Source organism: Salmo salar, chromosome 29, assembly GCF_965601325.2.
Source record: "Salmo salar chromosome 29, fSalSal1, whole genome shotgun sequence".
NCBI classification, from domain to species: domain Eukaryota; kingdom Metazoa; phylum Chordata; class Actinopteri; order Salmoniformes; family Salmonidae; genus Salmo; species Salmo salar.
The window spans coordinates 11055675-11078047 of NC_138319.1; the positions used below are offsets into that span (position 1 = coordinate 11055675).

The 22373-nt window shown below is 44.0% G+C and overlaps 1 protein-coding gene across 8 annotated transcripts in view; it reads right to left on the reverse strand.

Moving 5' to 3' along the window:
- Nucleotides 1–2038: 2038 nt before the first annotated feature.
- rbm33a (RNA binding motif protein 33a) overlaps nucleotides 2039–22373 on the reverse strand; it is a 50510-nt gene continuing 30175 nt past the window's right edge. For 3 of the 8 annotated variants that reach the window (XM_014180673.3, XM_014180672.3, XM_014180679.3), the window contains 10 exons: nucleotides 20804–20865; nucleotides 17111–17246; nucleotides 16173–16534; nucleotides 15181–15483; nucleotides 14631–14942; nucleotides 12453–13097; nucleotides 10218–10385; nucleotides 8016–8222; nucleotides 7529–7617; nucleotides 2039–7353 (listed from right to left, as the gene is read on the reverse strand). In XM_014180673.3, the coding sequence (XP_014036148.2) occupies nucleotides 7305–7353; nucleotides 7529–7617; nucleotides 8016–8222; nucleotides 10218–10385; nucleotides 12453–13097; nucleotides 14631–14942; nucleotides 15181–15483; nucleotides 16173–16534; nucleotides 17111–17246; nucleotides 20804–20865 (2333 nt within the window). In that variant the 3' untranslated portion in view covers nucleotides 2039–7304. The remainder of the gene's footprint in view (nucleotides 7354–7528; nucleotides 7618–8015; nucleotides 8223–10217; nucleotides 10386–12452; nucleotides 13098–14630; nucleotides 14943–15180; nucleotides 15484–16172; nucleotides 16535–17110; nucleotides 17247–20803; nucleotides 20866–22373) is intronic. The other 5 variants (XM_014180677.3, XM_014180676.3, XM_014180674.3 and 2 more) reach the window with 5 other exon arrangements.

Below are 22373 nucleotides of genomic sequence, written 5' to 3' on the forward strand. Positions count from 1 at the left end.
ACAATTGGGGACATTTGCAAACATGAGCAGTCATCTGGCATTTTGGAAAACACAACTTGGGTTTCTTAGGGGGTCAAGTTGCTGCAATGGCAGGGACAATGATGGCTGCTTGAAAATGAAAGTTTGCATAATTTATTTTGTATTGATGTATTGCATCTGCTGTCACCAACAACCATTAGGTGTGTCTGCAACACTGTAAATGGTTGGTAGTAAGAAGGAAAAAGCTACAGAGGCTCTTCCTCAAAGAGCACATGTGCATGAGTACATAACTCCAAATGTTCAAAGGAATTTACAGTTGAAGTCGGAAGTTTATACACTTAGGTTGGAGTCATTAAAACCCGTTTTTCAACTACTCCACAAATTTCTTGTTAACAAACTATAGTTTTGGCAAGTCGATTAGCACATCTACTTTGTGCATGACACAAGTCATTTTTCCAACAATTGTTTACAGATTATTTCACGTAATCACAATTCCAGTGGGTCAGAAGTTTACATACACTAAGTTGACTGTGCCTTTAAACAGCCTGGAAAATTCCAGAAAATGTCATGGCTTTAGAAGCTTCTGATAGGCTAATTGACATCATTTTAGTCAATTGGAGGTGTACCTGTGGATGTATGTCAAGGCCGACCTTCAAACTCTGTCTCTTTGCTTGACATCATGGGGAAATCAGCCAAGGCCTCAGGTAAAAAACTTGTAGACATACACAAGTCTGGTTCATCCTTGGGAGCAATTTCCAAACACCATGGGACCACGCAGCCGTCATACCGCTCAGGAAGGAGACGGGTTGTCTCTTAGAGATGAACGTACTTCGGTGAGAAAAGTGCAAATCAATCCCAGAACAACAGCAAAGGACCTTGTGAAGATGCTGGAGGAAACAGGTCCAAAAGTATCTATATCCACAGTAAAATGAGTCCTATATCGACAAAATCTGATAGGCCGCTCAGCAAGGAAGAAGCCACTGCTCCAAAACCGTCATAAAAAAAGCCAGACTACGGTTTGCAACTGCACATGGGGACAAAGATCGTACTTTTTGGAGAAATGTCCTCTGGTCTGATGAAACGAAAATAGAACTGTTTGGCCATAATGACCATCGTTACATTTGGAGGAAAAAGGGGGATGCTTGCAAGCCGAAGAACACCATCCCAACCATGAAGCACGGGGGTGGCAGCATCATGTTGTGGGGTGCTTTGCTGCAGGAGGGACTGCTGCACTTCACAAAATAGATGGCATCACGAGGCAGGAAAATTATGTGGATATATTGAAGCAACATCTCAAGACATCTGTCAGGAAGTTAAAGCTTGGTCGCAAATGGGTCTTCCAAATGGACAATGACCCCAAGCATACTTCCAAAGTTGTGGCAAAATGGCTTAAGGACAACAAAGTCAAGGCATTGGAGTGGCCATCACAAAGCCTTGACCTGAATCCTATAGAAAATTTGTGGGCAGAACTGAAAAAGCGTGTGCGAGCAAGGAAGCCTACAATTCTGACTCAGTTACACCAGCTCTGTCAGGAGGAATGGGCCAAAATTCACCCAACTTATTGTGGGAAGCTTGTGGAAAGCTACCTGAAACATTTGACCCAAGTTAAGCAATTTAAAAGGCAATGCTACCAAATACTAATTAAGTGTACATAAACTTCTGACCCACTGGGAATGTGATGAAAGAAATTAAAGCTGAAATAAATAATTCTCTACTATTATTCTGACATTTCACATTCTTAAAATAAAAAGTGGTGATCCTAACTGACCTAAGACAGGGAATTTGTACTCTGATTAAATGTCAGGGATTGTTAAAAACTGAGTTTAAATGTATTTGGCTAAGGTGTATGTAAACTTCCAACTTCAACTGAACATAGGCATACTTTTATAATCATAAGAATGACTTGAGTATAATTCGTTTCTACCTATAGTTAGCACATCATACTAGGCATCAATCGCACTGTGATATTTCACCTGGTTAAATAAAGGTGAAATCCTTTTTTTTTTTAAATCAATCACACTGCCTTTAATTTCAAAGTTAATTCAAGAAAACCAAAAGACAAAATACATTGGTGTTTATTTAGGTATGGAATCACTTAATTATTCAACAATGTACATTGTATCTTGTATATTTTGTAAAACTAATAGCATATTTCAACATGTTGCATCTCAGTTTACAAAGGCATCTCAAGCAAACATTTCACAGACAAACACTGAAATTCTTGAACAACGTTGGTTTGTACAATCTTGATTGATCAACATTTCTTTCAACACAAATGTGAAACATACATTTTGGTATATTTTCAACAATTCAAGTCAGTTTTGTCAGTGCTTGACAATATCACACCGTACACGGTATAAGAAATCAGTGGTGTCTTTTTTATGATCCAACCAAACATTTGAATGCCGAGCATAGCTGGCATGACTTGGGTGGAGCGGAAGCGTGTGGCTTTAAGCGTGTCTGATCTGTGAACCCGGGTGTCGTCACAGATGTTAACCTCCATCCATTGGGCTAACAAACAAAGGTAATCCAGGCAGGGCCCCTGCTTGATACAGAGGGTTAAGAGCAGCAACAACCACAATAACAACACACCTCAACTGAGTCAATGCCAACCTTGGAGGTTGGGAGGATAGGGTTACAGGAAAAGTTGTTGATGGAAGAAGCGTAAGTCTGACCAATGGGGTTTGAGGCCCAAAACCATGCTGCAAAATCAACTGAATTATCAAGAGGAAAAAGTAGTCAATCGTGTTCTCACAGGACCTGCAAACAACCAAATCGTGCTAACATTGAGAGGCAAGCCGCCAGTCCACGGGATCACACCTAAAAAAGAAAGAAGAGGAAAGGAGTCAACTATGGATATTCAGCCGTGGTCCTGCAACAAAAAAACTAAGCGCTTCAGGAGCCCATCCAATACACCTAAGTGAAGAATAAGAAACGTTAGTAGTTTCAAAGTTCGGAGATCTTTTAAACGTCAGGCGCGTCTTCAACCCAACGGCCACGATAACATTTTAAGCAGCATGTACAGTAGTTGTATCTTAGAAAGCCATTGACATTTAAAATAATCAATAGGAAACAATTAGATGATGTGAGCAGATCAGTCAATCAGTAGATGTAGCATCCTGTTTAAAACCTAAATTAGTGCAGTTTTCCCAAAAAATTATCAACATTGAAACAGCTAAAGTGGAGTGCTCCAAACCTGATGACACAAAAAGCATAACGTTCATCGTAAAGTACATGCAAGTACAACGGCAATAAAAACCTTTGAAACAAGGTACAAAAATAGGTCCAATATGAACCTGGTTCTCTGTTACAAGACATAACCTTCATGTCTTTTACTAATGGGACTTAAATGGCATTGCCAATACTTTTCAAATCCATAGGATTCAAATTCAATACAAAAAAACATTGAACAACGTGCAAAGAAGCGGCCAGTTCAAACATATAACAAAACAAAATAAAACCTCAGTAGAGTCAGAGAAAGCACAAAATGGGAACAGTGACAAAAAAAACAAAAAAAAACTTTAAAATTGTACTCAATTGTAACATGTAGCCCTTTGCGACTTACAAGGAGTACAGGAAACCACTAGGTAACACATGAGTCTTCCTCTGCTCCTTATGCTTACAGCTAATACTATGGCATCGCAAATAATTAATTATCAGTGCTGTGTGTTGGGGAGGATGGGGGTAATTAAATGTAAAACTATGAATATATACACTATGAATAAAGATACTCAAATACTTGACAAAAAAAAAAAAAGATTCATTGCCAGAAATAATGGCATATTGTACCCAATTAGCATGTAATGGAACTATGTAGCCTACATTCAAACTACGTAGCCTACATTCAAAAGCACAAGTTACCTAATCTTACTGATACACCTAGTTCCCAAATTGAATTGTGCAACAGGAAATTGTTAAAGGATTTGGTAAAACAGCACAGGGAGGGGAGTCAGTATACTGTAAGAGACAATAACCAGGGAGGATAAAAACTAACCAATACCTTAAGAAAAATATTAAATTACAATGAATGACAGCTGGCATCCGAATTGAGCTACCTCACCGCAACGACAAATAGACATCAGACACACAAAGTTGCGGGCTAGAATAGTTCAATCGGCTTCACATAACCATATTTCCATGGTATATATAGGCCATATTTTATTTTCCCTTTAAAACGTCTTCAAATATCTACAAACAGAAACAGGGTCCAGGCTCTCAAGTTTTTGTTCAACATACAAATGAAATACTTGTAGAATAATGAAAGTCTGGACACACATATCTATATATAGATATATATATATATATATAAAAATAAAAAAAAAGGTTAACGTGATACAACAAAGCACATAATGAGAACTCAAAACGTTTGGAAAAGTGATAAACATTCAGTGAAAGTTATAATTGTTTGATGTTATGTACATGACTACTAATACACTGACAATGGTTGCCCCCACACCTTCCCAAATGGAACAGGTATTGCACTAAATTATACAAAATAATGGAATTATACTGCAACTGTTTTATTCTGATATCTTATTATGGGAGGTTGGTCACTTTTGGAAGCAAAATAAAAACCTAACCAAGCTTTGATCCAGCAACACTGAAAGGTACTATGTTGTTCACTGATACAAATATGCATTTGTTGCACCAGATACCAGGTTTCAGTAAACCTGAAATCCATCATTAATAAATAAAATACACCATGAAAAAAAATATGATGTATATATGCGTGTGTGTATATATATATATATATATATATATACACACGTTCATTACCTAGATAATCACTCAGGTAGAATGAGTTTGTAAATATGTTTTTTTTCTTTTAAGTAAAAAAAACAAGTATGAGCTTTCCTTTTGCAGCTTGGTGTTCTAATCAGAATTATAAACAACAAAAACATAGATTGGCAAGACTGCTAGAACATTCTGAATTGTGGCCAAATGCAAAAACCAGTATCCTTGTTTAACTATTGAGTCAAAGTAAAATGTACTATTAAATTAAAGTTTACTATTAAATTAAAGTAGAAGTTGTAGCTCAGGTTAGAGTTCTATATGATCAGAAACAAAACTCAACTGTTTCTAAATGACCCATATCAAAAATCTTCTGAACGTATCAGCCAACAATAATCATATCAGCAATACAATACAGAATCTAAATTTATGGCAACTAAAACACATCTGCTGCAATGTAAAAATTGTACCCTGCAAAAATTGGACGCTTCAAAAAGTTTTTTTCCCAATCAATCTGTAAGAGATTTTGTTGACAAACTATAAAACTACCAACCATACTCAGCATTTGAATCATTATACCAATGTAGCATGACAATCTTAAACCCAGTGTTTCCCCTGTATTCATTTAACAGCGGCGCACCGGTGCGGCTAAATTGTTGCCGCCACACCAAATATATATATAAAAAAGTGGAATGGAAAAATGTTTTGTGTAAACTTAAATGACAAAAACCAGACAAAGTACTTAGAAATGATCATTTAATCTTTGAGAACTAGAAATCCACAAAATAAAAGCTAGACAGTTCATATTTTACATTTTGGATTCTCCCTATGAATTTATGAGTATTCTTTGGCCTGGCTGGATTACCTACCGGGCACATACCCAGGGGCCCGATTAGGGTACCCATTGCTTTTGTTATGTGTGAGCATAACACAGCCATGGCAAAACGCGATACATAGAATTGCAGGACATTTTGCTGAGAAACCCGAAATTTGTCTCTCCGCCGCCAATTCTGAATCGAATTAAGCTGCGCCAACGGGTTGACCACGCCTATTACCACGCCCCCCCCCCCAACACGAACACCAGATAAACCCCTTTATGATCCTTGCCTGACCCCCCACCCCCCTTCTGCGACAGTTGCCACCACTGCTAAAACAAATTCTAAGGGAAACACCGATAAACCATTAAAATGGAACTTTAATGACGATTTACTATGGAGCGAACACACACCCACTAAACTTGACATGTACCAATGAAATAAGAATATGCCAACAATACACAAAACTAAAGTTGAGTGCGTTGCAAAAATGTAAATAAAGTCTAAAACGGATTCCGAGATCACACAAGCGTAGACGCCCTATTCATGTTTACCCAGTTAAAAGACAGAACTAACGGCTCCCTATTCAAGTACACGGTTTTTCCGATGGTCAAGTAACGCTACTGGTCAAAATGGACACACTAGCATCATAAGGGCAATTAAACCAGTCTTTCCGCGTAACGTCAATGAACTTAAATGTAGAGAAAACCTAACAAATACACACTATTTATCCATGTCATCCAGCCTAGTATTCCTCCAGAAGTGAAAAGTGAAGACATGGTGGTCAGTCAAAAAGGGCTTTCTTTAACAGAACTGTGTAAAGGAATAGGTTAAGAACGTCCTGTATTTTGCATGGCTAATCAATCGAAATTCTATTTGAATAAAAATCCTTGGAATCGTTACCTGATGCAAGTGCAAGTTTGAATCACCATAATCATACCCTCAAACCAGATTTTTAAAAAAAAAATGTTTAAATGGCTTAAATTCTCCACTAGGCTGTGCCCTTTACTCAGAAACAAAACACTACTTGAGGAAGGGCTCTACCCAAAAAGTCAACCCATCGCATCCAACCCACAATAATTATGAAATGCTGCCATCTGTAGAAGGAAAATGGCACTGCCAGAAAGGAAAATATGTTGTGGCAAGCTTCGCACCTATTCTACACCGGTTTCTTTCAGTCAAGACCTACATCAGCAGCTTGCCTCGAATCAGAAACACCTGTTCAGAAAATGTGTAAAATCTCCAGGTACAAGTTAAATGTCCTAAACTCTTTTCCCTAATCGTTGATATAGATGGTGTTCACAACTGAGCTGAGGGTGGGAGCAACCATTATCCAGTGTTAACCACTACTTCTTGTTGTCGTTAGATGCAAACCTTTTACTCAAACCTTTTCCCCATCTCAAATTTCTTCTGTCAAAGTTTGAAAAATCACAGACTATCCAGCATCTTCCCTCTAGTCACGTCTGTCCAAGTGTCCAGACCAGCGACCATAAACATATTTGTCATATGAAACCGGCATTGAACCTCCCCCTTAACGGCAATTCAAACATGAGCAAAACATGCTGCTTTGTGTTGACGTTTTCCCACAGTAGATAGTCAGCAGGCAAGGCGGTCGGGGGTGCTTGTTGTGAGGAGGATGAGGGTGCTGTGTAGGTTCGTGTTCCATAGGGCTGTGGTTACATATAGCTGAAGGATTTGTACACCGTAGTCTCCAAGCCACATGAGCGTCAGGCGTGACGTCCTGCGCTGGGCCCTCGCCGCCACCTTCTACCGCGCGCTTCAGACATCAATCAGTGACACATCAATATGGGACAAATCTATCATATGCCTGTATGGTTCCAAAAGAAAGATGCATCGATGAGTAAGCGTTCTAATTTGGTGTTAGGTGTAAACCCTTTTCATAATGATACATTTGGGGGGGGGGGACACACTACATTTTCAGAGTAGTGACAGAGGATTGGGGTGTTTTAAAAATGGAGAGTGAAACAAAGTGGTTTATTTACCTGTTGAAGCTGACTTGGAAACTCAAGGCATGCTGTGGATTGTGAAATTTGGCAATGGCTTTCCTCTGCTGGGGCAGCATTTTGAACATCTGCGGCAGCATGAGCAGAACAAGGGGAGAGCAGGCGTGTTTACAACAGAGCAGTTGCTGCTACCCCCATCGCAAGCTTCTCTCATCCACAAGAGGGCGCAGGGGTGGATGGGGCAGCCAGGTGTGGTTATATTACATTCTGTAGCTAGGGGGTGCTAGCAGACCACAATCGGATCCACATTAGTTAAGAGTCCAACAATATGAGAGGGAGCATAGAAGACATTCTACCGGTGGAGCAGGGAAGCATGGAGGGAGAGTAGGGTAAGCGTCCCAAATGGCACCCTAGAATGCCCTACTTCAAAAAAATTATAATACATGTCATTTTTTATTTAAAGTTGAGCATTCTAGGGTGCTATTTGAGACGCAAACACAGATGGAGACAAGGAAAGCAGGCCTACCTGGATGGGGCCGATTGAGTTGAGCAAGTTTCGGAGTTGCGCGTCGGTGGTGGATGTGGAGAGGCCGTCTATGGACACAGTGCAGGCCTGGCTGTCCCCTGCCCCTCTCTGGCTCTGTCTGGTAGGAATCAGGCGCCCACGGCCCAGCTGACTCACCCCTCCCGCCCCCGCTGCCCCTCTGGCTCTGCCACACCCCGGGACAACCACCTGCACCAGGCAGGGAGGAAAGAAAGGGGGAGGGGGGAAAGAGAGGAAACTGCTTGAACCTCTTATGCAGGTATGTTGTTTTAATACCGCATTCAGCCGAGTGGCAACGAGATGCGTGATATCTACAGTGCATTCAGAAAGTATTCAGACCCCTTGACTTTTTCCAGTTACATTAGACTTATTCTAAAATGGATTAAATAGTTTTTATTCCTCATCAATCTACACACAATACCACATAATGACAAAGCAAAAACAGTTTAGAAATCTTAGCAAATTTATAAAGAATAAAAATGAAATATCACATTTACATAAGTATTCAGACCCTTTACTCAGTACTTTGTTGAAGCACCTTTGGCAGCGATTACAGCCTCAAGCCATCTTGGGTAAGATGCTACAAGCTTGGCACACCTGTATTCTTCTCTGCATATCCTCTCAAGCTCTGTCAGGTAGGATGGGAGTGTCTTTGCACAGCTATTTTCAGGTCTTTCCAGAGATGTTCGATTGGGTTCAAGTCCGGGCCCTGTCAGAGTGACGATCGGGTTCTTGGTCACTTCCCTGACCAAGGCCCTTCTCCCCGATTGCTCAATTTGGCCGGGCGGCCAGCTCTAGGAAGAGGCTTGGTGGTTTCAAACTTCTTCCAATTAGGAATGATGGAGGCCACTGTGTTCTTGGGGACCTTCAATGCTGCAGAAATGTTTTGGTAACCTTCCCCCAGATCTGTGCCTCGACACAATCTTGTCTCGGAGCTCTACGGACAATTCCTTCAACCTCATGGCTTGGTTTTTACTCTAACATGCACTGTCAACTGTGGGACCTTATATAGACAAATCATGTCCAATCAATTGATTTTACCACAGGTGGACTCCAATCAAGTTGTAGAAACATCAAGGATGATCAATGGAAACAAGATGCTCCTGAGCTCAACTTCAAGTCTCATAGCAAAGGGTCTGAATATTCCTATTATAAATTGACAAACATTTCTAAAAACATGTTTTCGCTGTCATTATGGAGTATTGTGTGTAGATTAATCAGGAAAAAAACTTTCATACATTTCAGGATAAGGCTTTAACGTAACAAAATGTGGAAAAAGTCGGAATACACTGTACATTTACATCCTTTAGCAGTCTTATCCAGAGAGACTTACATCTACCAGAGTCTACTGTTTTCAGCATGACTGAAAATTCAAAAACCTGCTGTTTTTTTCTCCATTTTCTCATAAACACCTCCAGGCTGCTGAGCTGGTGCTTTAGCTTGATTGACTTATTATATTTCTACATACAGTGTCAACGTCAAAACATGACTGCTGCCTACACGCATCTGTTGTATCTTCATACGAGAGCGAGGGAGGGAGTGGTGTGTTCGTTCGTCAGCCACCGCGGCGGAAAGGGGGAGCGACCCCAGAGTACAAAGAAGGAGAGAGCCAGCCAACCAGGCGTCATGGTGGCTGCCTTTCCCTGTCAGTGTCGCCGAGCCAAGAGCGTCCGTCCTGTCCGCCGAGACGGCGGGCTGGTGACAAGCGTGCAGAGGCCAGGGGACCCCATGTAGCAGTCGTGTCACGCCGACTCTCAGCTTGTCAACATTACTACACCTGGCATACTGTCCTGTCTTAAGTTATTACCAGACCTGCTCCAAATGGTACAGCTGCTAACATAAACGTCAGGGGAACGCCAGAGGCATGAAAAACATAGCGAATAGCAATGTATTAAGAGAGGATTTTCTTACATCTATATTTAAAAGATGAGTTCTAGGTAGCTCTCCTGTCAAAAATACACCTGCCCTTAATATGACAGTACTGGCTGGTGGACCAAAAACACAGTTTCAGGCCCTGGTAAGTAACGCTATAGCGTGTTAGCTCGGCCCTGTTTAGAGTCCACCGGTTCCGTCCCAAATGGCACCTCAAATGGCTATGTAGGGAATAAGGTGCCATTTGGGACACAAACACATTTTTTTGTGTAGTGCTCGTAATGGTGATAGGTGTGAGTGGATATAACCTACCCTGTTGCCCATGCCCCCTCTGCCCCCCTGTGTGACCAGGCCCTGTATGGGCTGTCCTCCGGGGGGGCTGGCTAGGGTTACCTTCCTCACTGGGCCCTGGCGGAGCTGGGGGGCTGGCCTGGTGGCCTGCTGCTGGATTGGGGCGCTGGCACCACTCACATCTCCTCCCTAGAGATCACACAGTACAGGGAAAGTAAATAGACTGCAGGGCTCTGTCCTAAATGGCACCCTATTCCCATTATAGTGCACTACATTTGACCAGAGTCCTATGGGGGGCTCTGGTCAAAAGTAGTGCACTTTGTATGGAATAGGGTGCCAACGTAGTGCACTATCGCAGGCCATAGGGTGCCATTTGGGGCGCATTCGCTAACCAGACTTTCGACTCATTTCTCGGTTTTAACTGTTACAGTGTGGTCCGGATGGAGTCCTTCGATTGGATGCAAGGGCCTGGCGACGCAGAGAACACAAGACCGATCACGGATTCCAGACATCAAATCGAACATCAAAACGGTCAAAAAAGGTCCTGTTGAAATGAGCCAGTCTGGCTTTCCTGTTCTCACACCACAATACCCATGAAGACATTAGCTTTGAGGCGGAGCACTGTGGGCCTCATGCTGAGAATGGATCCAACATGGTTACGCTCTCGTTATTAAATAGTTAGATAGCTAGGGCCGTACAGCCTACACACATGCACACCCACACGCGTAACGAGATGAAGGCTGTCTCTTCTCTCCTCCTCCTCCTCTTAATGTGACAGATCAATACTAGGAAAAGAGAGAAAGACAGCAGAGCTATCTGACTCGGACCGGTCTCCTGCTGTCATCCCACAGTAAATGGATTAATCCTCCTATAGAAATCTACAGCTGCTGATTGCACCCATCAGATGCTAAGCTGCATTACACCCGAGTGACACCGGCTTCACATGTTCCCCGTCCCTTTACCCCACCCCGTCTCCTCCCCACCCCCCTGGCTTTTGTAGCGCATGTTGCATTGTAGGGCCCTATTCTGCCTGATTAAACCCCCCCCACCCCTTATCTGCACTGCCTAAGCTATACAAATCCAATTCCCTCAAAAGTGGCGACTCTTTCTTACACAGGTATTATGGCGCAGAGCCGCCCTGCTAAGGGAAGATTAATTGACGCGAGTCGTGGGTTGACGTTTCTATGGCTCACACACCTGAGAGGCGGCTGCTGGAGAGAGGGAGGGAGGGAGCGAGATAACATTGTCAGGCTGCCGATGACAGCGGAACAATGTGTGGCGGAGGAGAGAGCATCTGGAGAATCTGCTTTTTCAGCACAGCTATGGGCTTCCTCTCTCCCTCGGAGATGCGGCACTTCAGATAGCTAGGAACAGGTTTCTATTAACGTGGCTGACACTCCGTTATCTTCATTTAGGGCATCAGAGAGAGAGAGAGAGAGCCTGCGATGCAGCCTTTACAGCCTTATCCTCTGGGATGTGAGCAAAGCAGCTTACTCCAAAATACATCACATCTCACAACTGCCTCATCAACGACAGATACGAATGTTTATACACAAAGCCTTTTCCAATTTACAACCGTGATTAATTCATAATTAAGGCGGCGGCAGTAGTGATTTGAACCAACGAGAATAAAATGATCCAACGCTGACAAAGGAGGGATTTCTGAATCTGGACCGAGTTGGCTCATAACCGTCTGTTTTGCACTTAAAAGTTCCGCCGTTTAGATCTTTTAAAAACAATATGGGTATGCCTTCAAAAAGGACAGTGGTGTCTCAAACACCAAATACATTTAATATATGTCAGAGAAATGCCAGACAGTTCACATTAATGACTGGTTCCTATTAGTATTTTAAAGCTAAGATGGGTGTGGAAGCGCCTCATTTTCAATACCACCACAAAAACAAAGGAAATGGGACACTTTATGGATACATCTTGCCAAAATGACACAGAGAGCCATATAGCATTCCAAATAGGTTACAAAACCTGTGGTCCGAGGGAGTGGGTGACATTTAAAAGTATCTGGAAATTCTTAGGTTGAATTCACTTTCAAGGAAACAATAGAGGGTACCGAACGAACCGCAGGACAAAGGCAAAACGAAACAAAGATGCTGTTAATTTAGGATTGCAAAATTCCGGTACATTTTCCCCAAATTCCCAGGTTTTCCTGTTTATTCCCTTCGGATTCGGTAATTCTCCCGGAATTTTGCAACCCTATTTCTGTCAGTCCAAAAGCAAATCACTAAACCAGGAACTCACCCCTCCTAGAAGCTTGACCACTCTTACTTTCTGTGGGACTTGTGGCCCCGCTCCGTCTCCACTGTTGGCTCGCTGCATCACAGTTCTCTTCACCCCTGATTTAGGCCCCAGAGCCTGGGCCTGGCCTGAACCCAGACCCGCCATCGGGACTCCCTGAATGGGCATGTTCCCCATGAGAGGGGCCCCACCTGGTCTGACAGGGTTCAGCTGGGTAACGTTCCTCCTCTGCTGCCCGTGTTGCTGTTGCCACTGGACCTGCTGCTGAGGGTTGGGACCAGGGCCACGCCCCTGCTGGCTGCCCTGCCAGCCTGGAGCCAGGGCTTGCTCACCCTTGGTCAGGCGGGTCTTGACGTTCTGGCGGAGTGCGGGGGGCGTCTGTGGGGTGCCGTTGGGAGGGAAGGCAGAAGTGCCTTGCTGGGGCTGTTGAGGTTTAGGAGGAAACTGCCTCTGCAGTTGTTGTTGGGGCGGTTGTTGATGTTGTTGTGGGTCACCCTGGCCGTTGATGCGTTCCAGTAGCTCCTTCTTGCGGACGCTGGCCTGCATCTGCCTCCTCATCTCCTTCCTCTTCAGGATCTCTTCCCGGAGACGCTTCTGCTCCTCGATCTTCAGACGGTACTGCCGCGTCTCCTCGTCCTCGTCCGGATCCTACAACAAATCGAACAATACGAGAAAAATCACAAAGACACAAACTCACAATGTGTTAGCAACACAGACTTGCTTCCCCAATGGAACCCTATTCCCTATATAGTGCACTACTTTTGACCAGAGCCCAATGGGCCCTCAGACTAGTGATGGGGAAAGAAATCGATATCTTTCTGACAATATTGCATTGATATTTTTGCGCTAGCTTGCTGTACCTGCACCAAAACTCCAGTGTTTTTCCTTCATATCTTGCTCTTTTTAAATAGAGAGCACATTTTGTTTTCAGCACTTTTATTTCCACGATTGATCAAAACTGGTTCTCTCATGGCTCTCTCTTGTCCCTCTGCAGCAACCTTTTGCACTCAGAACCTGGACTCTACAAGGTGTCGAAAGCATTCTATAAAGGATGCTGGCCCATGTTGACTCCAATGCTTCCCACAGTTGTGTCTAGTTGGCTGGATGTCCTTTGGGTGGTGGTCTATTCTTGACACACACGGGAAACTGTTGAGCGTGAAAAACCCAGCAGTGTTGCAGTTCTTGACACACCCAAACCGGTAAGCCGGGCACCTACTACCATACCCCGTTCAAAAGGCACTTAGATCTTTGTCTTGCCTATTCACCCTCTGAATGGCACACAATCCATGTCTCAAGGATTAAAAAAATCCATCTTTAACCGGTCTCCTCCCCTTCATCTACACTGACTGAAGTGGATTTAACAGGTGACATCAATAAGGGATCATAACTTTCATCTGGTCATTCTGTCATGGAAAGAGCAGGTGTTCCTAATGTTCTGTACCCTCAGTGAATACATAGAATCGTGATAATAGCAATACATAATCGTATTGTAAGGTCCCTGGCAATTCCCAGCCCTTCCTCACACTATTCCCATTATAGTGCACTACTTTTGACCAGCGCTCGTTAAAAGCAGTGCACTATAGGGAATAGGGTGCCATTTGAGACGCAACCATAGAGTTATACAGTGTTTACCATTGGGACCGTCTAAATTGGAGTGACATTCACAGTAGCAATGAGAAGCAATACCCCCCAGAGAAATATACTACGATGGTATTGATTCATCTTCTAATGGACTCCTCTGTGAACGAGTCTCATCTCATTTCTAACCTTATGATTGGGCCATTAAATAAATAGAACTACCTCATTTAGGATCGCGGCGGGCTTCGCTCGGCTTATCTCAGGTTACTGAATTTTACAGGCACACCGTCTGTCAAAATAATAAAGCATTCTCAAATTAGCTTCATGCCTTGAATATGTGATAAAACAGAGAAAATGATTAACAAAATAAAACTTAAAGCCCATTTTCTAAATTCTTCCAATATTGCAAATGAGTCGCACATGGAAATCCCAGCCGTTTCCCGTTGTTTTCCCGTTGTAGCCATAACACTGTTTAATTTAGACAGTCCTTTTAGGTGCGTCCGAAATGGCATCTTATTCCCTACATAGCACACTACTTTTGACCAGAGCTTTATTACATTATATAGGGAATAGGGTGCCATTTACATGTGGTGCAGAACTGACCTGTACTGCTGTGTTTGGCCGAGTGCTTGTGGAATCCCTGCGAACCACCGTTCTTCCAGGTGGCCCAGGGAGCTGTGCTGCAGCCATGTTGGCAGCAGCAGGCTGGGCTCTTCCTCTGCCACCGCCGGGTACCGGCCGAGGGTTCAGGCCCGGTCGCGCCCCTCCTTGCATTGCCCTGGAAACGGGCCTGACGTTGGAGGAGTTTGGCGCAGAGGCGGGGCGGACGTTGTTCGCGTTTTGGTTGCCAGGTGCCACGGGGAGCTCGCGGAGGTTGCTGTTGCGCTGGGGAATGACTTTGGGGGCAGGAGGGCTCTGTGGAAAGGGGAGGGATGATTTGTATTGACATTTGCTTGATATGCGTAGCCTATATAACCAATGTGATTTTCTTTTTGTGCCCGTTTGGGTTTTTGATTAGTAAGTAAAGCATGTCAATTCATTCAAAAATCGTTTGGAACTTGCCATAAACCTAAACAGTCCTATGACCGATTGTGAGCACAATCATTTCACAATTCTGAAACGAAAAGGGAAAAACTAAAACGCGGCTCCTCACCATCCTCGGCCTGATGGGGGCGTTACGCTGCTGGAGGTTCTGGGGGCGGGGCCCGCTAGGGTGCATCTGTCTGGGGCTGCCGTGCTGCTGCATCTGCTGCTGGTGGAAGGGGGGCTGGCCCTGCCCGCCGCGGTGCATCATGGGGCCTTGCCGCTGCTCATTGGGATGGGGGTGAGAGTGGTGCTGAAGGGGCGGCTGAGACAGGTCCTGTCTGTGGTGCTGCTGATGTTGTTGCTGCTGATGGGATAGAGGCAAGTCATGATGCTGGAGCTGCGAGTGGAGAAGGCCGTGCTGCATCAAGCCCTAGTTTAATTTTTTTTTTTTTTATCAAAAAAAGACAAAGCGGGCAGAATGAGTGATTTTAAGACGTACTGTTTTGACAAATAACTTGAACATGGAAAAAGCCACAGTTCTGAATTGTCGTACGCACACGACTCAAGCTTCAAGGAGAAACTGTTACATGCATTTGATTAACCTCCAATCGGTGTCCTCATATAGCCGCGGTAACCGAGGTAGAACTATGAGTCGTACACTAGAGGGCACTCTTGTCTGTGGCTCACCATACATACCACATGGGAGGGAGGTCTCAGAAATACGAACAGCTTTTATGACTGCTTCACTAACAGGGAATATTCAACGAGCTTGACTTATTTATGTGATCATTACTCGGGTTTCCAACATTTTAATAATCCAGTGAAAACTGGGTGAAATACCCGATTGGTTTATAAAATAAGAAAAGGCCCATATTTCACATGACATGCATCTCAACAGGTACTGTTTAATTGCGGATCGTGAAGAAGCCTGGAAAAAGCCAGAGTTTACAATACAAACTGAACAAATTCCCTTTCATGCAGAGTAAATACTAAACAAACGAATTAACAAAAAGATAACATTCCCATTTGTGGACCAACGCTTTAATCATTCCGCACGCCTCTTGCACAGGCAGAGTGCAGGCCACCACCACACATGTTATTGGTAGTAGATTCACTTACTCTCATCCGTACCTGCATCCCAAACTGGAGCTGCTGTGAGGGGAACGGCCCGGGAGTCCCCTGCTGCTGGGGGAAGCCGGGCTGACGGTGGCCCATGAAGAGCCTGGTGTTGGTGGGTCCGCTGTGCCCAGTCAGGCTCTGGGGGTGGCCCTGGGGAGGCAGGTTAGGTCTGGGGGGCTCTCTCTGGAACATCCCTAGCTGGCCCCCTGGACCCTGGCCTGGCTGGTTGAACCCTCCTGGGCTTGGCTGGTTGAAGGCCATGTGGCCCTGGCTGGAGAGCTGGTGGTTATTACTGTTCATGAGCAAGCCGGGGTTCTGGTGATCGAACATGAGCAGCTGCTGCCCTGGGAACCGCCCTGGCTCTATAGAACAGGAGGGGAAATAGGAGGGAGGAAAGAACCACAACTGAGACGTCAAGTTGTTTGCCGCATCTCCACTCACTTTCAATACATCAGACAGCGACTGCCAATACATAGACACGACACAAATATTTGATGGTATTCTCATTCCACATAAGCAGTAAATGGAGAAGTGATACGCATGTACATTAGGAGCCCCGACTCATTTCGAATGCATGCATGAGCACATGCATAACATTAATTGAGTTAATGGAACTCCGCAATTACCCTTGCAGCGTACCCTGAAGGTGTACTGCTAGGGGTTAATACCCAGAAGGGTTAGATATGCTAAGAGAGAAGACGTAACCCCTTAAAGGCAGGGAAGGAGGCATGGGTGGGTGAGTTGGGTGTGTGGGGCTAGGTAAGCAGGGCGACATCCCAAATGGCACCCTGTTCCTTATGTGGTGCACTATTTCTGACCAGAGCTCCCTGGTCAAAATTAGTGCACTATGTAGGGAATAGGGTGCCATTTGGGACACACTAATAGTGCACTAAAAAGGGAATTAAGGTGCCGTATGGGACGCAGAGCTGTGGTCTCACCCCCGATGAAGAAGGGTTCTCTGTCCTGGGGGGTGGGGGGAGGCTGGTTCCTCCAGGGCTCCATGTGATGGGGGGGCCTCTGGGGCGGCTGGCCGAAATTACCCGGCACGTGCTGTTGCTGGAAGTCCCCCTGTCCCTGTGATGGGGGGAGAGGAGCACACAAACGCTCATGCATTTAATTCCACATTGGGAACCACTGTAATCACAAACTAATTAAACCCCCCCCCAAAATGGACATTTCGGGTAATAATATTATACTAGAAAGGGAGTGAGTGCTCAAAATGTAATGGCTAGGATTATTCTCATTAGGCACGATGTTGACTTGCGTGAAATGTATATTTGTGCACACAAATATTCAGAGAAAATACCAAATACCTCTAATTCACTAGAGTAGTCATTGGATCATAGCAACATGACAAATCTGCCATTTTGGTCAGGAAAACGTCCATTTGAGAAACAGTTCCAATATTGTAAAATATCGTATGAAACAATGTGAACTACAGGATCGCTATGGTAAACCTGCACTAAAGCCAACATATACATTTAGTTGACGTGACCTGCTCGCGTTCCGGGAACAAGGATGGCAAAGCATTTTGGGCTTGGGTTAAATCAGTGCTAATTTCTTTGTCCCAGCCACCCATTTTGTATGTACAACAGCTTTCCACACAGCACACAATCCCCCCCACCGTGCTGCGTCTAATCTACCTTCAAGGAAAAGCAGCAGATAACGATCCTCTAATCCCTCCTTGGAATAAGAAGCCCCCCTTACAGCCCGTCTCTCCTTTATCCTCTTAAACATCAGTCTCTGTTGAAAAATTAACCTTCAACTCAACATGTGGCACTTCCACAAATGCGGTGATTAGACCTCCCTCCCTCCTTGCCGCTTTATAAATGACTTAAGATGCTATCTAAGCTTAATCCATCCTGATTCGCCGGTAGACTGACGGCATTTAGAGAGGGATCGAGGGGTGTTTTTGAATGCTGGACTGGCGAGAGTCGCCAAAGTTGCTTAACAGAAAGTTAATCAACGAGGCTTAACGAAGCAGAGGAGGAGAGGGAGCGGATCACATTGTTAGTTTGGACGTTAAAGCTCTGTTGCAAAGGTCAGTCCGGTATACACAATGGAGGCTTGGGTGTCTACATAATACCTCTGGAAATTTGTATGAATTTGATAACGCAGCTCATCCTCTGAGTGTTAATCCTCGATAAACAGGCTGAGAGGTGCTCAATGTGTAACTGATGCTGCAGATATCCCCCTCGGAAAGAGAAGAGGGCTAGCTAAGACAAATGTCATACAATGGACCGGGCCAAAATGTCAAACCATTCAATGAGAAATGGAAACGAAGAGGATTAGAAGTGACATTTCTTTTGGTCGTTCCCTCTTTGGACATAGTGTTTTGTACAAATTGCATATTGTTGCCACTGATGAGGGAGGGATTTCACCTTTCTAAGGACAATGGTACTGTTGACCAATGAGTCTGAAAGACATGTTAGATAAGTGCCTCTACCGTCGCACAGAAAATGTTCCCGATGGAACTTCAATGTCATCGTTTAAAGTTCTTTGTAGCTTGGACAATGTGGAACCAAGGCTACTTTCATGTTTTCAATATCTAACCTGATGATATTACAATGTATTCATACTTGGAATAAAATGGCTAAATATAATGATACTTTCACCACAGTGTTTCCCCTAGGATTTTTTTCAGCAACGGTGGCAAAGTTAGCATGGGTGGTGTGATAGCGGGCATGGCCAATTGCGCGGTCTCTGACCAAAGATTTTAAAGGCTATCCTCTTTGGCTGCTTTAAAGTAAATTTCCTGCAATTCTACACATTTTGCCAGGGGGCAGAGACCACGTTAGTTTATAAAAAACACATTTCCTGCAATTCTACACATTTGGCCATGGCTTATGGCGTTTTATGTTATCTGAGGGACTAAAACATAACAAAATCAATGGGGGCCCCCATGCCATAACATTTTTATTTTAGATTCTCTGACTAGTTTTTATTGCCGATCATTAGTTCTCAAAGACATATAGCTCCTTTATCTTTTCTATATACTTAATATCTGGTTTTAGTTTTACCGTCGCAATTTAAAAAAAATGTATATTTCTTGCCGTGGCTGCAACGATTTAGAAGCGGTGGCCAGCTACGGCTAAATTAATATACGGTACGGCACCACCAAGCACTTGATATAATGGATACTATTTCAACTACATGCAAATTACAAACATAAAAATATATTCTTGACTAGCAGTTTTTTCATCATGATAGCCCCCTAATGAGCTCTTAATTGGAACCCCTGATTAACAATATTGTTCATATAACGCTATTACAGGGGCATAATCTCATAATCTCCGCCGCCTCCTTGAACAATTACATTTGATAATCATCTGTAATCTGGTGCCCAGTCGTACATGGATATTGCAGGTCTTTTTGTCACATGCATTTCAAATCACGTCTGTGGCAACAGCAGCCTAAAAGTGATTGACAGCTGGGGAAACCAACACTATGCTTGGCGTCAGCTTAGCCTCTCCCTCAAACTCTGACAAATGTGTATAACAGCTCTGCTACACACACTGAAGCACTCTCTCTGCTATCAATGTCCACCGCCATCACAGACTGATGGAAACTGGCACTGGAAAATTGAAATGGAGAGGAGACGAGGAAGACTGAATAAAATGTAGGCAATTTCCAAATAACAGACTAACGCGAGACCCTGGCTCATTTGTAAACCTTTTGCCAAATGCAATTGGACGCAGCCATTTTTTTAATGTTTAAGCTGATTTGCATAAATCCATATAAAACGCTCTTCCCGGGAAGGTGTCAGTCAGCACCAGCGCCACCTGATGCCTAGGCATCATTAGCTGGGAGAACTGAGTGTGCATTCCAAATTGCACCCTATACCCTACACAGTGCACTACTTTTGACCAGAGCACTATGGGCCCTGACCAAAAGTAGTGCACTATGTAGGGAATAGGGTGCCATTTGGGATGCAGCTGAGTAACTTGAGGCATATTTGGCTGCCTAGCCAATCCACTTCCCCCACAATGTTTGTAATCACTTTTTTAAAAAGCATTCCTTTCCTGCTATCTCTGTAATGGGTTCTAGTTTACTCTGAGGCTCTTCAATGACTCCATATTCCTTTCTTTGACTACCTGACTATCTTTTTAGCTCAGAGTATGAAACAAAAACTGTGTTTTGGCCATGTTTTACCCATTCAAACAGCCTTCTAAAGGACTGTTCTGCTTTGGGACAAACTTGTCCTAAAAAGTGGTATTTTCACTGGCAAAAAAAAGTGGTATTTTCACTGGCGGTGGTAGGCTTTATCCCGGGCTGCGTGCCAAATGGTACCCCATTCCCATAGGGCTCTGGACAGATGGAGTGCACCATGTAGGGAATAAGGTTCAATTTGGGAGGCCGCCCTGATTTCAGGATTTCATTATGATGCCAACCTCAGAGTCTGAGCCCTAGCGCATCCATGAAGAGTGCAAACTAAACTAAGCCTGCCACCATAGCCACTGCCTAAAGCCCCTATCAACCATTTCCAGTTGTGCAGACAGACTTGGTATCAGAGTTTACAGATTTGCTCTAACAGTATTTGGACCCGAGTGGGCATCTAATTGCCATAATGACATTTCTCTCACAAAAAGGTCCACACTGTTAACGGAGACGGGGGAGCAGCTGCTACTCACAGGGAACCTCTGAGGACCCACAGCAGGTCTGGGCTGGCTCTGGGCAGGAGACAGCAAGGGCACTGCAGACAGAGAAAGATGTAGAAGATTGGGGGGGGGGGGGGGTCGAGAAAGAAAATGGGAATAGGAAGAGAGAACGAGTGTGGGGAGAAGGAGAGGCAGTCCATTAGACACCCCTTTGTGAGCTGTTTACACAGGCACGTTTTAAGGCTCTCACACGTCGCACCGAATGTGGATCTGGCGTTCGTCTGAGAACCGTTTTTATATTTCACCTCCAAAATGAGGCAAAAAGGAATTAAAGAATGAACATAGTAAAATCATGTTGTAGTTCTCTTAAGGACCACAGGTTAAGGTAGATAGGTACATTTGGCTCTGAGGCCACTTCATCATACACTATTAGCTAGGGTTTTTTGACTTTAGTAAATATTACATGCATCTTCAATTCATAATCAGTTTGTTGTAACTGGTAATAGGGATTAATTTAACGGCAGAAATTGTAAAGGACAGTATGTTGTATATACAGCACATTCGGAAAGTATTCAGACCCTTTCCACTTTCCCACATTTTGTTACATTACAGCCTTACTCGAAAATTGATTAAATAATTTTCCCCCTCCTCATCAATCTACACACCATAGCGACAAAGTGAAAACCGGTTTTCAGAAATTTGTGCAAATGTATTAAATCTAAAAAACAGAAATAACTCATTTACATAAGTATTCAGACCCTTTTCTATGAGACACGAAATTGAGCATCTTGTTTCCATTGATCATCCTTGAGATGTTTCTACAACTAGAAGTCCACTTGTGGTAAATTCAATTGATTGGACATGATTTGGAAAGGCACACACCTGTCTATATAAGGTCCTACAGTTGACAGTGCACATCAGAGCAAAAACCAAGTCATGAGCCACCGGGACAGGATTGGGGAAGGGTACCAAAAAATGTTTTCAGCATTGAAGGTCCCCAAGAACAAAGTGGCCATCACCATTCATACATGAAAGTGGTTTGGAACCAACAAGACACTTCCTAGAGCTGGCCACCCAGAGAAACTGAGCAATTGGGGGAGAAGGGACTTGATCAGGAAGGTGACCAAGAACCTGATGAACTCTGGAGCTCTTTCACTGACCCTCTGTGGAGATGGGAGAACCATCCAGAAGGACAACCATCTCTGCAGCACTCCACCGATCAGGCCTTTATGGTAGAGTGGCCAGACGGAAGCCAGGCCTCAGTAAAAGGCACATGATAGCCTGCCATAAAGGCACCTAAAGGACTCACAGTCCATGAGAAACAAGATTATCTGGTCTGATGAAACCAAGATTGAACTCTTTGGCCTGAATGCCAAGCGTCACGTCTGGAGGAAACCTGCCACCATCCCTACAGTGAAGCATGGTGGTGGCAGCATCATGCTGTAGGGATGTTATTCAGCGACAGGGCCTGGGAGATCCATCGAGGGAAACATGAACGGAGTAAAGTAGTAAGAGATCCTTGATGAAAAGCGCTCTGGAGTAGGTTAGGATCTTAAGACTGGGGTGACGGTTCACCTTCCAACAGGAAAACGACCTTAAGCAC